The sequence below is a fragment of the Rhinolophus hipposideros genome (assembly GCF_964194185.1).
Source record: "Rhinolophus hipposideros genome assembly, chromosome: 11".
Taxonomy (NCBI): domain Eukaryota; kingdom Metazoa; phylum Chordata; class Mammalia; order Chiroptera; family Rhinolophidae; genus Rhinolophus; species Rhinolophus hipposideros.
Genome location: NC_138057.1, coordinates 79,335,233 through 79,351,154, shown reverse-complemented (window position 1 = coordinate 79,351,154; position 15,922 = coordinate 79,335,233). Strand labels below are relative to the sequence as shown.

The window sequence follows — 15,922 nt, the reverse complement described above, 5'->3', positions numbered from 1 at the left end:
CCCACAGATGGGGAATGATGTCTCAGAACTCCTATTACCCAGGCAGCAAAACAAAACTAAAATATGGTAGTTCAAGTTGTTTTCGAGAGAGCTGGTGGATGCTAGGTATCTGTGCCTAGATTTCTTTTGATCTTCTAAGATTCAGAATGCTCATCTAGGTTTCTAGCTACCAGCGAAGTATGACCTGTAATCCACAGACAGACTTGGAAGGACTGTGTATCTGATGAGCTCTCGCTTAGTTCAATCATGCCTTTCTGTTTAGAAAAAACACTTTAAATGCACCAACAAATGACAGATGATAGCTGGCTGCTTCCCAAAGTGTGTTCTGAGACACCACCTATCCCTATGGGCATCGTTACAGGTCTCCTAGGACCAATCAGTTTGGGGACTGTTGTCCTTTCTGTCCTCTTCTCAGAAAGTCACAGCAGACACGGCCTATTAAAGACAAGGACAACAGCAATGGAGATTGCTTAATTTTGTTTCTCAAACTCACCTGACCATTGTGGCCTAACTCTATCTGCTTATGGCGCCGGTTTCCATGGGAACACCTGGGGGAGCCCTGACCTAGCCTGCAGCTCGCCTGAGCACCTCACTTCCATGTAAGTCAACAGGAATCACACGAGGTGTCTGTGCCTCTCTCTCTCTCTGGGGTCTTTCTCTGGAAGCTGCAGATTAAATTACCTCATCAGTGACCATGACAATTTCCTGTGCTCATTTCCCAAAGTCACTCATCAAGTTTGACTCAGGTATAAGCAAGCGACGCAAAACCACCCTTCTCAGTGACAGCTCCTACCAGGACGCTTAGGGGCTCCGATGACTGGGCAATCATCAGGAGGGTGTCCCCAGCACCTACCTCCTGACTGATTGACTGTGTCGGTTTCTGTAAACTGGAGACAGATTTCTGCAAACCCGGCTGCGGCAGCGACTCCGGCGGCTGACAGGCCGTCACACTGGAACTAGACAAGGACAGCACACAGCGAGGGTTAGATAGGGCACAGGGCATGCTGAAGAGGTCCCTCTGCATTTCCAAGAGCTGCAGCTGCTCAGCCGCTCACTGGGAGCAAGACCTCCCCTGGCCAACAGATACGGTACCTTCCCTGGCAGACGCTTATCCTGACAAGACTATGAGAACGGAGCCATGTTTGAGGCCTATTCACTGCCACCGTACAGCGCAGAATAGTCCTCTGCTTTCTTGCAGAGCCTCCTGTCTGCAAAACCTGAAAGCTCGTTGTAAACAATGACAAGATGGCGGATTTGCCAATGGGGAAACTGAGTCACTGTAGGGAACGGGCTCTGAGCCCTTCCTCTGGACCAAGAGCTCACAGCTACTCAGGGGGCTGACTGCTTTGAAACATGAGATTTTTTTTTTTAACTTTCCCTTGGTTTGTAAAAGAAATATATGCTCATAGTAAAAATAAATGTATAAACATACATAACACAGAATTCGTCACAATCTGATCCTGTGGAGAGAAACTAAGCAGATTTTTCTCTACACAGTTTTTTCTAACACAAGTGGGCTAGCACCGTACATGCAATTCTGTAGCTCGTTTTTTACTTACTGTATCTGACATCTTTTCATGACAATACATAGGGATCTACCTTTTACTGACACAGTACCATCAGATGGGCCATAACTTAACCAATCTCCGACTTTTTTTCTATTACAGATAAAATTCCAATGAGCATTTTCCTCTAAATATCTTTGCACACTTTCATATAAATTATTCAGTAGTGTAAACTCTTAGAAACGGAATTGCTGGATCAAAAGATGTTTTGAAGTTTAAAACACTGCCGAACTGCCCTTCCAAAAAGGTGCGTCAGTCGGCTCCCACGCACGGGCAATCTCCTGCGCATCCCGCAGGCGGTCCCGAGGGGCGATTCCCGCTGACCCGGGAGTCTCCTTCTGTCACTCCTGCTAGTCAACCTTCCACCTGATGAGATGCAGGAGGGCAGCGGTCACTTGGCCAAAATGCACCCACTGCCAGTGGTTCACTTGTAAGCGAAAGCCAAAGCCTACACGTAACTCTGCACACCTTTACTTAAGCTGAGTAACTCACCACCATCCGTGAGTTGTACAAAATGAAGGCCACTGAACCCCTTCTCATATCACCTTTTGCCCAAACAGGAGCTTGCAGGGAGTGTCACTGCTGTGTTCTCCAACCCTAAGCAATCGTGCCGCCAGCCCGCCCACCCCCACTAACCTCCCCCAAACCCTAATCGAGGGTGTGGCCCAGGGGCAGCAGAGAACCCGGGCCTGGGGGCGCTGCCTTCTCCAACACTCACTCTTGACCTCTGCCCTGGCACACGTGCACAGTGGCCGCCTGAAAGCTGCCTCACACTCCGTGTCCCAGTGCTGGGTGAGAATGGAGAAGGGGAGAGACGCTTTGTCCCGCTCTAGAACTTTCGATAGCACGGGGATTTCAATGCTTCCACTGAAATGTGTAACATCTATGTCATTACAGAGTTTGTAGCGCCCACCACTTGACGAGAAGAATGACAAGTAAGTGCCGACAGCTGGCCCGCACTTCCTCCGTGGCAGGTCCTGTGCTAAGCACCTGGCTTGTGTTATCTCATCGACTCTTGTAACCACCCCTGGAGCTACGTATTATCTTACTTCACAGGACACCGAAGCTCAGAAGTCAAATGATTCTCTAGGTTCCATAAGCTAATAAATCACCTGGCTGGAAATCACACAAGTCTGTCCAACCAAGAGTCACACTACACTATCCACCAGTAATATCTCTAGAGGAAACGGTCAGAAAAAGTTTGTAAATAGTTTTTAAGACCCCATTTCCCTTACTACTACTTACTACTACTAGAGGGAGTTATTTGCTCCCTCTCTACGTGTTGTATGAAGGAAACACAGGGAAGGTTTACAAACGCTCCGTGGCCACTTCCGATAAGAGAAGGACAGTGGAGGCAGCTGCATCTGGGTCACAGCTTCAGCGGCCAGACCATGACAGACGCAGGGCCAGGGGCCTGAGGCCGGTGGTCAGTTTTCCTTCCTGAACAGGCAAACCCAGCAGCGGGACTCTGCCTGCCAGCCTCAGCAGGCCCCGGCCGCCTCGGTCCTCCCTGCACAAATCCCAAATCCTTGCTGCTGGACGCCCTTTTCACCAGCGGGAACCCGGTCAGAGGAGCCTCGTGGTGGAAGAACACAGATGAAGGCTCAGGCGTCTGAGGGGCGGCCCAGCCCATGGGCTCCGGGCAGAGCTGGAAGCGGCCCGGCCTCGTGCTCTCAGCCCCACCAAGCCGCAGCAGCCCCTACACTTTCTATTTCTCTAATGATGGCTTTTGTGCCAGACCCTGGGCCTCCGCAGGTTTCCCACAGTGCTGTGCTACAGGGGGAGCCTTGGGGGAGGCCGCTAGTGAGCCTGGATGACGAGGAAGCTAGGCTGTTCTCCTCATAACTGGGTCTGCGTGGGGAACCTGAAGGCTGCTGGCCCCACAGCTGGAATGACTACCTTCCTGACGTGAAGCCCAGCGCACAGGCACCACCAGAATGGAATGGCTCCTAAGCGACTACATCAGCTCGTCTGTGGTGGAGAATCGGTCCCTAGGAAGGCACAGGAGACACTGGTCACTGCAGACCAGGTAGCCCATAAAACACTGCTGTATTGGCTCCAGGAGCCAGGAAAACTGAAGAAAGGGAGTGAGAAACAACTGGGCAGCAGGAGTCAGAGAAAGATGCTTCCTTAGGAATCTCCCTGTTCTCCAGCTCTGCCGCTAGGAGACCCTCGCTGCCCTCGGCAGATGGGAAGGGAGCTGGAGCGATGTGAGAAGCCCAGCCCTGGACCCACCGCTGTAAGAAGCCCGGCTCTGGAGCACCAATAAGAGAAGCCCGGCTGTGGACCCACCACCTGCCCTCCGCTCGCACCTCTTTGGGTCTTGCTGATCCTGCTTGTTTGCCCATCCCGTCCCGTCCTTGGGTACTATAACGATGTTGGGGTCGTTTCCTTTGTTTTCAGACTTCAGGCTTGGCAGGTTCGCAGGCGGTGGCATACGCCGGGCTGTGGCAACTTTCCCGAGACTCTGTAAGCCATGTCTAGGAATGACTGTAGGAAGAGGGGTGGAAACAGAGCACAGGAAAGTTACGGAAGGAAGAGGCCAGAACTGTTCCGCTGCTCTTTCAAACTCGAAGTGACAACGATAAAGGCAACAGAACACAAACAAGGGGTGGGCTGCGTGGAAACAAACGAGCGGTGTTTGCTGGTCACTTTACAAGCCCCTCACTGAGGCCTTCAGAGACAGAGGGGCTGCTGGGATCTCTGCAGAGGTTCCCATTTTATTAGCAGGCAGGAGAAGGCTCAGGGCGTTTATGACACGGGTGAGGAGTCAGGCCCAGAAACCTGTGTCCCACACGGTAACCACTTCTCTGCAAGTTGAGACTGCTCTGGCCTCGTTACAGCATGACTGAAAGGCCAGCCTCGGCCTAGACCCAAGCCAAGTCTGAGCAGGGCTCCAACATTCACAAAATCCTCTCAGGGTGTGGATAGTATCAGCAGGCACTTTTCCCACCAAGTTCCAGAATACTGGAACCGTGAAATATAAACTGGGTAACTCTCATGCAAATTAAGCTCTATTCTAACCATCAGGCTAAAAATATCCATGGCTTCAATAAGATCAGATAGAGGGGGGAAACAGCCCCACTACAGCAGAATCAAGGTATTCTAGGTCTGAAATCAGACCTCAGGTCAGGGCAAAGGGGGCTTCTGCTTCCCAGCACCACGTGTGGGTGACCACTAGGTGCCCAGACGACTTGCACGGACCCCATCTGTCTGACCAGACGGGCAATTAGGGGCGTTCATGGTCCGTGATGTGGAGTTTCTCACTAGAGGGACAGTGGCAGGGCTGGCCTCCGACCCGGGTCTTACCTGAGGATCTGATCGCGTCTACTGATTTTCCTTTATACTTATCAAACAGGCTGAGAGTCGAATACTTGCTTTTCCCATCCTTGCCCTTGGTTATTTGCCCCAAACGATCGGACATTGCGATGAAATGTCATCTAGTAAGGAAATTTTTCTCGGCACCGCTCCTGATCTGCCTTTGAAATGGAAAAAAAAAGAGAGAGAGAGAGAGAGAGAGAGAAAAAGACTGTCAATCCACCATAACCTTTGATCCTGTGAATAAAATCTTTTGGGATCACGGATCTCCCTGAAGAGCTGAAGAAAGCTTTGGACTCCGTCCCTGGAAAAACGCCCTTGCCACGCACAGGCAGTTTTGCTCCCATTTAAAGAGCATTGTGTAGACCTGCTGAGCCCCACCCCAGGTTGAGAACTCTGGCTCTGTCTGAAATGACTGGAGTCTATAGCTCCTCAGCAGCACTGCAATGTAAGCTCTCACACAGAGTCCTCTCTCCAAGTCAACGACCTCTCTTCAAGATGGAAAAATAAACGCTCATCAGTTGTAGCCCCTCCATGGAACACAAAAACAAGGCAGGCAGAAGGGGGGGGGGGCACACAGCCCCTTCTGGAAGGTTGTGCATTGCAAGGACAAGCAAAACCAAATCAAAGGAAGCACCAGTCATTCATCACCCAGGAACAGGAGGGCGTATGTGCTCTTCAAAGTAAAGACCAAGCTTCCAGAGAGAAAACATGTGCTCAGGCCACAGGAGCACTGCTCTCTGAGGTGCAGCGTGGAAAACCGAGCAAGTGCTCCCCAGGGACAGCCCACAGGGGGCTGTACCGGCCACACCGGCCATTTCCAATCAGAGAGAATCTCAGAAAGACCACCAAGAAAGAGGCTGCCCCCCCGCCACTCATTTTCTACACTCATTTCTATGTCTATTGGCACTTTCCTCATCAGTTCATTCATTTGCTCACTCATTCATTCAGATACTCAGTGAGTAAGTGCTGCGTGCCTTCAGTGCCTTTCGCTCTACACCCAGCCCTGGCTATAGTTTCCTAACTTGATCACAAAATAAACACTTGCCTAAGTGACCACTATTTCCCACTGGAATTAATACATGGGAAAGAAAGCTAACACATCAAGTGGGACATGCTGATGTATGTCTTTAGAGACAAACGGAGATAACTGTAAAAACCCACTGACTAATAAAAGGCAGTTGCTGCAGCAGTAAGGTTTGACATCTCCGCCTGTCCTGAAGCCAGAAGGAACACATCCGGTGTGCTGGGGAAGCATTTTGCACCCCAAAGATGACTTTAAGGTAAAACTATAATTTATGACCCAAGACTGTAAGTACAAAGCACAGGGAACAAAGATCAGTTACAAAGTGGGGCCCCCAAAAAGTGAGACGGGAAATACTGACTTGACACCCCTCCACACAGCCGTGCCCGGAGCCATCCAAATGTGAACGAAGTTTGTTCTTACACAAAACTGGGTATGTATCATCCTGTCGTTCATTTCATGAGCCTTGACTGATACCCACGGTCTGCCAATCACTGTCTCAGGAGCAGGAATACAGAAGCACATACTTCGTATCAGAAAACGCTCATAAAGAATGAACGCAGATAGACGTCATGGGGTGAGCATCCGTGTGAGTGGGTCATACATGTGCAGGGGTCACGGATCACCTCCCACATGGTTTCAGCCTCCCTGGGAGGACATTTAACTCCCTTCCTCACCCTGATCCCGGTTCAGTTGGCTACTGTGCAGGGGAAGAGACTCAGCCAGTGGCCAAGCTCAGGAATCTAACCATACTGGCAGGGGAGTCGGGCACGATGAAGAAATGAACCGGCAGAAATGCCCACAAGTGCTGATTGCCCCAGGTTACAGGTCAGAGTCACACAATGCCAGCAGCCATCCCCAGTGTCTGCCTCGCGTGCCAGGAGCAAACAGCAATGACCAGGAGCGCGAATGGGCCCAAAGTGTCCCAAGTCTGGTGCCCAAGGGCTCCCTGGCCCTCCCCCGGGAGTCGTAAGTGTAACAGCACCCTCCTCCGGGCTGCACTGAAAGCCCCTCGAGGACAGGGCCACATCTCATGTGCATCAGCACGACTCCTATTTAATAAGCTCCCAAATGTCCATCAACTTGAAATTCTCCATTAAGATGAGATGAAATCTAATTTTTAGACACTTCTGTCAACTCAAACCAACAGAAGAGATCAATTGGGCTGGAACCAGAAACACTCCCTCCACACACACACACACACACACACACACACACACTACACAATCAGCAAACGCTGCGTGGGGATAGCAACACCCCAGACACACAGAGCTTGCAGCCTAGAACGGGGCTGGCAAACACTAGGCAGGGCCTGTTTCCATAAGGCCCTCAAACTAAGAACGATCTTTGTTTTTTTAACATTTTTTTTATATTTGTTTAAAAAAACAAAGAATGTGCAACAGAGACTGCATGTGGCCCCCAAACAGCCACCTGTAGAAAAGTTTTGCTGACCCAGGCAGGGTGTAAAAGAAAAAGTCTTAAACAAGCACTGTCAGAGGTCTCTGGGTGGGAAACAGATGGGCCGCCTGAGAGGACACCAGCTCCAGCCGGTCTGAGGAGGGCCCGCCCACAGGGGGAGGGGCCCAGGCAAAGGGACAGAGCCTGCGTCTCATTCACCAGTAGGAGTTATTCCATGCTAGGGCCTGCTTAGGACTGTTGAACACTCTTCACAAATCCCTGGGGCAGGATGAAATGACAAAAGTGTGAAACCCTAATTCTCAGGACCTGTGACTATGTTACCTTATAGAGTCAAAGGATTCTGCAAATGTGAGTGAAGGAAGGGTCTTGAAATGGGGAGATTATTCTGAATTATCCAGGTGAACCCCATGTCATCACAAGGGTCCTTAGAAAAGGGAGGCAGGAGGGTCAGAGTCAGAGAGCTGTGACAGCAGAAACAGATGCTGGGGTAAAGCTCTTTGAAGAAGGAAGAGGGCTTGGAGCAGAGAAATGGGGGCGGCCTCTAAAAGCTGGAAAAGGCAAGAAAACAGATTCTCCGCGAGCCTCCAGACGGAGCACAGAACACAGCCCTGCTGACACCTTAATTCTAGCCCAGCAAGACTCATTTCAGACTTCCGACCCCCCAGAACTATGAGAGACTTCATCTGTGCTGTTTTAAGTCACTACATTTGTGGTAGTATTTTATACCGACAGTAGAAAACCAACACACTCATTTATTCCTCATATTTTCATTAAGCACTGCCACGTGTCCAGCCCTCAGATGTGCCTGGATGCAGCCAAGTTGATAAGCTGGACACAACCCCCGCACTATGACATCCAGCCCGCAGAGCGGATGGGACCCACCCATGGGCGCAGAGCTAATGATAAGAAGCATGTTCCAGAACCTTTAGGACACAATGATTAAAAGTGCTAAAGTGCGGCCACATGCGTGCTGTCCCTGACCACAGCTTGCTGAAACCCCAGACTTTTCTAAATAAAAACCGTGGCGCATCCTTCCCAGCCACACATCTGCAGGACTATAGAGGTAGCATGGTTGATTTAAATCTGGATGACCAGTTCTTACTAAATTAAAAACCAAATCGCCAAAGGCAAGAGAAAGAAAAATTATCTACCAGCCATTCTGGGCCATCAAATTTCCACCTGAAATCTTAACATGCTTGATTTTTAAAAATCAAATCCTTTAATTCTGAAACTTGACCAGAAAAGTCTTATTTCTTTAGACACTGCTAAAAAAAGTCTTCTTCAACTCTGTTATTCCAAACTTTTGCCAGTTCACTGATACAAACAGACCCTTCTTTGATTCTGCACTGCCCAGTCCCATGGACAGAGGTTGGAGTGGACACAGACAGCTCTTGGTGGGTCTTCTTGGTGACAGGACCCTTCTCTGAGAACTAACCAGTCTCCACCCGCAGGAAGCACTAGGAGACCAGAACCTGACCACCCCTGTACTCCTGGCACTCCTAAAAGGGAGAAAAAAAAAAGAAACAAAAGAAATACCCTGGGCAAACGTGAGCCACTCTCCTGGGAATTTAAAATTCTGTCTGTGAGAGAGATGCTGGATGCCTTCATCTTCCCAATAAACGCAACCATTCATCAAATACTGAGACCTACTATGTTCAGGTGAAATGCTTTCCACCTGTGCAACCAGAGAACCTCGTGGAAGGCGGACGAGGAACACACTGGACTAACAACGCCTGTACCAAACCCGTACATGCAAGTTTTTTGGCGTGCTCCTCCCCCCATTTAAACCAAGTTTTGCACCAGTTGGACACACTACTGGCTTCTCTAGACCTCAGTTTCCCCATTTACAGAATGAAGGGCCAAGACAAGATCTCTCAAGTACTAGTAGGTTCTAAAATCAAACACACCAATATTAATAACTCACAGCCATAAAATTATTAATCCAAATGATTTAGGTCAAAGCAGCCATCTCTTACCACACATCGGGGATTGGATTCTATGTTGCTATATAAACCTGGGGGCTAACAGGCAATGCAACTGAGTCACCATTGCTATGGAAACAGCACGTATGGGAGGGGGCGTGATACTTGTCGGTTGTAATGCTCCACAGTTAAGCCTGCACAGAGGGCGCTTCTTGCAGCCCGGGCTGTCCCTTAGAGCAGGGGTCGGCAAGTTGGCCTGAAGGACATGCGAGAGGCCACCACAGCCCACAAGGCAGATGCTACTGGCCCTTCACAAAGTTTTACAGATTACAGACACCAGACTTCAGAGCACGCGAGGGTTCTTTCATTAAGCCAGATTTCACCAGACCAAAGCCCGAAATACAGGTATAGTCATTTGGTACCCCCAACTGAATGAATCTCGAGTGAAGCAGTGCTGTATTTGGGGCCTAGGCCGGTCCCACACCCACCTGGCTATTCTGCTTGCCGGCATCAGCACAGACATCAGCCCAGAAACACTAACTGTTAGTAGGGATTTAATCAGCTTCCAAATACCGGTCACACACACATACACACACACACACACACACACACACACACTCTCGACTGGCCTCGTCCCATGGCAGAAAGAAGTACAGGCAAACATCTGGGTGTGACTCAGAAAGCAGGTCGAGGTGACAGAACACATTTCTTGGTGGGTCAGAGGCGTGTTCATTCAAGCATGACTCACGCTTGGACCTGTGGGACGAGAACTGGCTGAGAGATACCAGGTCCCTGCAGGCAGGCACAGAGCCAGCCTGGCTCGTAGCCATGGCTTTCACGCTGCTTTCTCTCTCTTTTGTAGGTAACAGAACTCATTTTTGGTTATTTTTCCCGAACAAAATCTGACTTGGACCCTCAGTACACTGCAGCCAAGGCTGCTCCCCTGGAGTCCTGCCGGCATCCCATTGCCCCTTGGACCCTCTCCTTCTCCAGGCATTGCCAGGGGGGCATTCCCAGAGCATTTTAAAAATGGTTGGCCTAAAAGAAACTATTGCATTATGCAGAGGGGGGAAAGGGCCTAAAATCCAGGGGAAGATAGCTTTGGGGAATGAAGAAAAGGACATTAAAAAACGAATTCAGGTCTGCATATTTTGGCAAGTTATCTAAAGAAGTCCTCTGAGAGGCCCAGGCTCTGCTGAAACAAAACCACCAGAAAGATTCACCAACAAAGGCAACTTAATAGCCAAGCCCCACCTCCCCAGACAGCAGTCACACCTGTCAAACAGGTTACGGAGACTGCCTGCTATCTGTCCACCAGAGGGAAAATCTCCCTGCACTCCATCTTATCGAAAGCCATTTCCGTGTAACAGGATTAATTTCACTCCTACTTGGGTACCAGCCAGGGTCAGCTGCCTGCCCAGACAGGCGATTTGGGATGGCCTTGGGATGGCCTGTAATTCACTGGGAACCACTACAGCTACACATCAGGCCTAATCACAGTGGCAGCCGGCACTCGTGAGAGCCAGACACGCTGCTGAGTGACACCTACAACAGCCCTTTCTGGAAGATACTATGTCATCAGCCTGCTTTACCGAGGACACCAAGGTGCAGTCAGGATAGAGAAGTAACTTGTCCAAGGTCATAAGACTACCAAGTGCTGGAGCCAAGCTTGGAGTCCAGGCCAGACTCCCGCAGGTTGCAGACCACGAGCCCAGGGAAGCCCGGCTGCAGTCTGCTGCTGCCCCTGGGGGAGGGCGTGCACAAACAGGAAACGGGCGCTGGTTCTAACATGAGTCAGGTGCAGGCTGCCTGCTGCCCAGCTGTACACACCACGGCACCAGACAGTCTCCAGAGAGCATGTACTTCACCCCAGTGCTGCCAGCAGCCAGATTTACATGCAAGGCAAAGCCAGGCTCTCCACTCTTCATAGGTCCCCGATTCCAGGAACATCTGGTCAAAATCATCTTCCGCTTTCTTAAGTCGTCCTCAACCCTCAGGATACCTACACACATCACCACGTGGCTCTTTCATTCAGTCACCAGCTCTGATGAAGGACCCACTTCACGCTGCGGCCCAAGGCCACCCTCCAGCGCATAGACATGTCATTTGGGGAAGACCCGACATCAGCCAAAACGTATGTGCCTCGGTTGTGAGGCACAAGCAGAAGCCCCCAACCTGAGGAGGAAGGGGGCGCAGAGGGAGGTAGAAAACGATGGAGTGTCTCTGTATAGAAGAAATGCAAAGCTCCCACTGCTAGACAGAACATGCCGGAAAGTATGATCCCACAGGAATGGAAACTTGACAGCAGGCTGAATAAACACAACAAAGAGGAAACCGCACCGACCAGGAAAGGACAGGGTCATCTGACAATACACACGTTAAGTCTTAGTCAAAACGTGAAGACCCATCAGCCCGAAAGCCAGGTACAAGATTAGAAACTAAGTCCCGTCCCATCCCCCCCTACCCCCTCCAACATGCTAACGCCTGACAAAAAGAACTGAATGAAAGGGAGGCCACCACATGACCCCAGACCATGGACCAGACTGTGCCCCCAGGTACTGGGGGTGTGACACTGCACCCCAGCCCTGTGGTGGGCTCTGCAAATGTTTTCTGCGAAGGGCTAGCTAGTATGTTTGGCTGTGCTGGCCACACGGCCTCCATGGCACCACAGGAGAGCAATCAGATAACACAAACCACGGGTAGAACTGTGTTACAATGCCACTTTCTTTACACACACAGGAGGCGGGCCCCTAGTCTAAAGGGAGCAGGTGTGGCAAGAAAACATTACAGTGAGATGAGCTCAACAAAAAGAGTTCCGCTGTGCACAGATGGGGGGGGGTCTACTGCCTGTCTCAGCGACAGCACCACCCCGCACCCCACACTCTAGCTTTCAGAGGCTCCCTACAGGGCACCAGTCAGAAAAGCAGGGCTGGCTTTCAAGAAGCCCAGAGTGCCCACACTTCTCGTTTTCCCTAGTAGGCAGGAGCTGGTCCATCTGGAAAGCTGGAGCCCGGGCTCGGTTTGCAGCTCGATCCAATCCTTCCACCTGCAGTCGGTTTCTGCAGGAAAGGTATGTGGTGCGCCTGCAGAAACAGCCCCAACCTGTCCAAGAATAGCTGCTTGAAAATAAGGCACGAGGGAACTACAAAGCGGTGGGCACAGGGGTCCAGGTAACCCAGTGTTCCTTCCAGAAAACATCAGCCACCCCCAGTGAAGACACAGCACATTTAGGAAACAAGAGAAATGTAAAATGAGAAACAAGGCCCCCACCTGAAGCCCCCTGCACACTCACGTCTCCAAACCCACCCCTGCCAGGCAGCGCTCCCTGCCCTGCGCTCACTGCCTTCCGCCAGAACCAAACCACAGCAGGAGCACATTCGACACCATCCCACTGCTCCAGGGTCAAGTCCAAAGTGTCTAGCCCAACACACTGTCACTAAACTGCCAGCCAGCCTCAAGCCCATCTCCACATGGACCCCCACCCCCACCCGCCAGCCTCTCTCTCCAAAACAGTTTGCATCTCACCTCCACCCCACAGCCTTGAGGCCTGTTTCCTCGTGGGTTAAACAGAGACGCCACACTATCACCCACCTCACGGGTAGCCAGAAAGAAATGAGACCAAATTCAACACACGCGACACCGAGCTCGCTCCCCACAAACAGCAGCCGTACTCTGGCTCTGGCCCAGCCCCACCATCGCCCCTGCAAAGTTCTGCATCTCATCAGACTCCTGTGCAACCAGCAAAGCCTCCATCATCTGCCCACCTCTGGGCTCCCACAAGCCTGGGGGCTGGCACACCTGGCACCTGTCCCCACTTTGGCACATCACAGCTTACGGGCCGAGATGCGGAGAGCAGACCTTCAAAACCATGAGGACAAATCCACAGATGTTTAGGATCTGCGGGGGGGCCCCTTTAGTTAATTCTCAGGAGACAGAGATGCACTTTAATTCTCAGAAAACCCTCTCGAGATAAACTCTCCACTGTGACCACGTTTGAAACAACTCTGAACTGCCCCACTTCAGCGCAATACAGACTGCCCCAGAGGCGGGCGGGCAATCCCAGTCCCATTCCGCTGGGAAACCCGGACACTTTTTAGTAACAAGAGGAGTATGTGCTTGAGATAAAAAACTGTAAAGCTTAACGAAATACAGAAAGTTATCCGCAGTAAACCAGCTCCTAGCCACACTGCAGGATCTCTGCGCCAGCACTTGTCACTTCAATTCTGGGCCTGGGAGCTGCCACAGAAATGATCTGCCTCCTGCTGCTCTCTTCTATTGTGTTTCCTGTTTCTAAAGAGTCGGCGATAAAGGTCATAAAACACTGTATATAAATTCTAAACAGATTTGCTATTTGGTTTAAACCATTATGAAACTGACTTGAAGGCCAGCTAAGGGAGCCGGGCCAGGCCGAGCAGGCACAGGGGAAGCTGCCCCGTCCCAGCCAGCCACAGCTGTCCAGGCGGCAGCAACTGTGTTTACACCCAAAAGCCTTTCCCACAGAAATGACATCAGCTGTAGCAAGCTGGAATCTGGGCACGAAGAGGGGGCACGAAAAGCAGGAAGTGCTTTTCCTTAGCCCAGGAGAAAGCATTCCTTCCACCTTCCCACTCAAACCCCAAGTCCTCACAGACACGCTGCCGGAAAAAATACTGGAGGGAAGAGAGACAGATGCCGGCTGTGTCGTCTACCAAGGAGCAGCCACTGCTGACTGCATCAACTCAAACCTGCCCCCCCAAAGATAACTAAGGGCATCTGGGGGGAAGGGAGGAACCCTGCTTCCCAGGGTGATGGAGGCGCTCTCGCTATATAGTTGGTCAGGATGGAAGGAGCCAGGAGTCCAAAAGCCACCTGGGCCACTTACGTGTGCTTTTCTCCACAATGTGGACACAACATCTACCTGAGAAGGTGGTTGGAAGGACTAGACGTAAGGGTCACAAGGTGTGACAGGAACTCCCGAGGCACAGAGAAGGAATTCAACAGATAGAAGCAGTTACTCCCTTCACGCCCTCCTCAGGCTCCCGCCACACTCTGTCCCTGCGGGTCCCCTCCCTTCTCAAGAATTCCTGAGGGGAAGGATGGAACATTCGCTCTCCACAAGCATTTGGAGGTGGTGACAAATGATCAGACACCCCCCCTCGCCCTCGCAATACTCTGCAGCCACTACAACAAATAGCAGCTCTGGGTGTGCTGAGCCAAGACCACATAACCCACCACGTGAAAAAAGCAGCAGAGTGGTGCGTCGACAAAAAAACATCCAGCCTAAGAGAAAGCTGGTAAGAGTTTTGAGTTAAACTGACAACAATTGCCAGTTGTTGTCTCAACGGATTGAGAAAATGCTCCAGCAAATGGCCATTTTGCGACTTATTTTATACATTAGAATCAAGGGAGGAGGGTTACATGAAATCCATTGGTTGCAGATTAAGGGGGTGGGAGAAAGCAAAGTGGGAAATCTCTGTGATTGGGTAAAAAGTAAAATGGAGAGACACTTCTTTTACATTGGTGGGTACAGGGTAGTTATCATGGTTTCCCGAAAATAAGACCTAGCCAGACCATCAGCTCTAAAGAGTCTTTTGGAACGAAAATTAATGTAAGAACTGGTATATTATTTACATTATTATATTATATTAATTATATTTTATTACACCAGGTCTTATGTTATAGTAAAATAAAACCGGGTCTTATCTTAATTTTTGCTCCAAAAGACACATTAGAGCTGATGGTCCGGGTAGGTCTTATTTTCAGGGAAACATGGTAATAGCGTTTCCAGCCCATAGAGATGGTATTTGGGGAACAAGACAACAATGAGATTCTGTAGTTTCCTGCTCTGCAGTGGTGAGTTGTGCCCTGAGGGGTTCAGAAAAAGGGATTACTCTGACATTCCAAGGGTACATTATCTTAGATGCAAGAAGATGGCAGGCTCACTTAAGGTAGAGATTGACCTTTGTCAAGGAAGCTACAGGCCAAGGACGTGACTTCCCGCCATGGCCCACCTTAGCTAGGAATTTTTATGTTCACGCCATCCTATGTGGTTCTTTTCACTCTCCTGAGCTTGTCAGGTTTAACATGTGGCCCCTTTTCCATCCACAAGTGTAACTGACAAACATGCATACACACGATTACTCACACACGTGTACATAAATATGGCTGTATATCTATTATATGCATGCACACCCCCCAGAAAGGCTGCTAATTCAATTCCATTCAATGTCCAGAAACATATTTAGAATACAGGGGGTGGGGGGTTTCTGTTTAAACCAGGCAGTAGGACCGTAGGCATTTACAGCTCACCCTTCCAAAACCCCCTAAAATGAAAACAAACAATAGAGAACCCAAAAGACAGACATGATTTTTGGCAAACAAAAAACAGACACGAGTGGTAGTAGGTTTAGCAGCCTGAAGGATCCTACAGACTGAGGACTGCAGAGCGTCAGAGAGCTCCGGAGATACTGGGAGGAACCGGCACTTTGTAAGATGGGGGGGCAAAGGGGGGCATTTAAAGCAGGAGGACTGGTTGAGAGGCTGTATGTCCAACAGCTAGGCTCTCACGTCACCTCCCCTCTCTTCCCCTCTGGATAAATTAAACAAGAGAAGTCTAGACTTGTGAACACCAGGCTCAAAGGGGGAGGGGGTAGGAAAGCAGCTAAAAAAAGAAGCTAAGTGAAAACCTGAGTAGC

At 50.3% G+C, this 15,922-nt stretch overlaps 1 protein-coding gene across 10 annotated transcripts in view; it reads right to left on the bottom strand.

Annotated features, from left to right (window-relative positions):
• Nucleotides 1-15,922, bottom strand: part of PRRC2B (proline rich coiled-coil 2B) — an 85,058-nt gene that overhangs the window by 52,797 nt on the left and 16,339 nt on the right. For all 10 annotated transcript variants that reach the window (XM_081066546.1, XM_081066554.1, XM_081066552.1 and 7 more), the window contains exons 2-4: nucleotides 4,875-5,044; nucleotides 3,878-4,055; nucleotides 854-956 (exon numbers count right to left, since the gene is read on the bottom strand). In XM_081066546.1, the coding sequence (XP_080922672.1) occupies nucleotides 854-956; nucleotides 3,878-4,055; nucleotides 4,875-4,989 (396 nt within the window). In that variant the 5' untranslated portion in view covers nucleotides 4,990-5,044. The remainder of the gene's footprint in view (nucleotides 1-853; nucleotides 957-3,877; nucleotides 4,056-4,874; nucleotides 5,045-15,922) is intronic.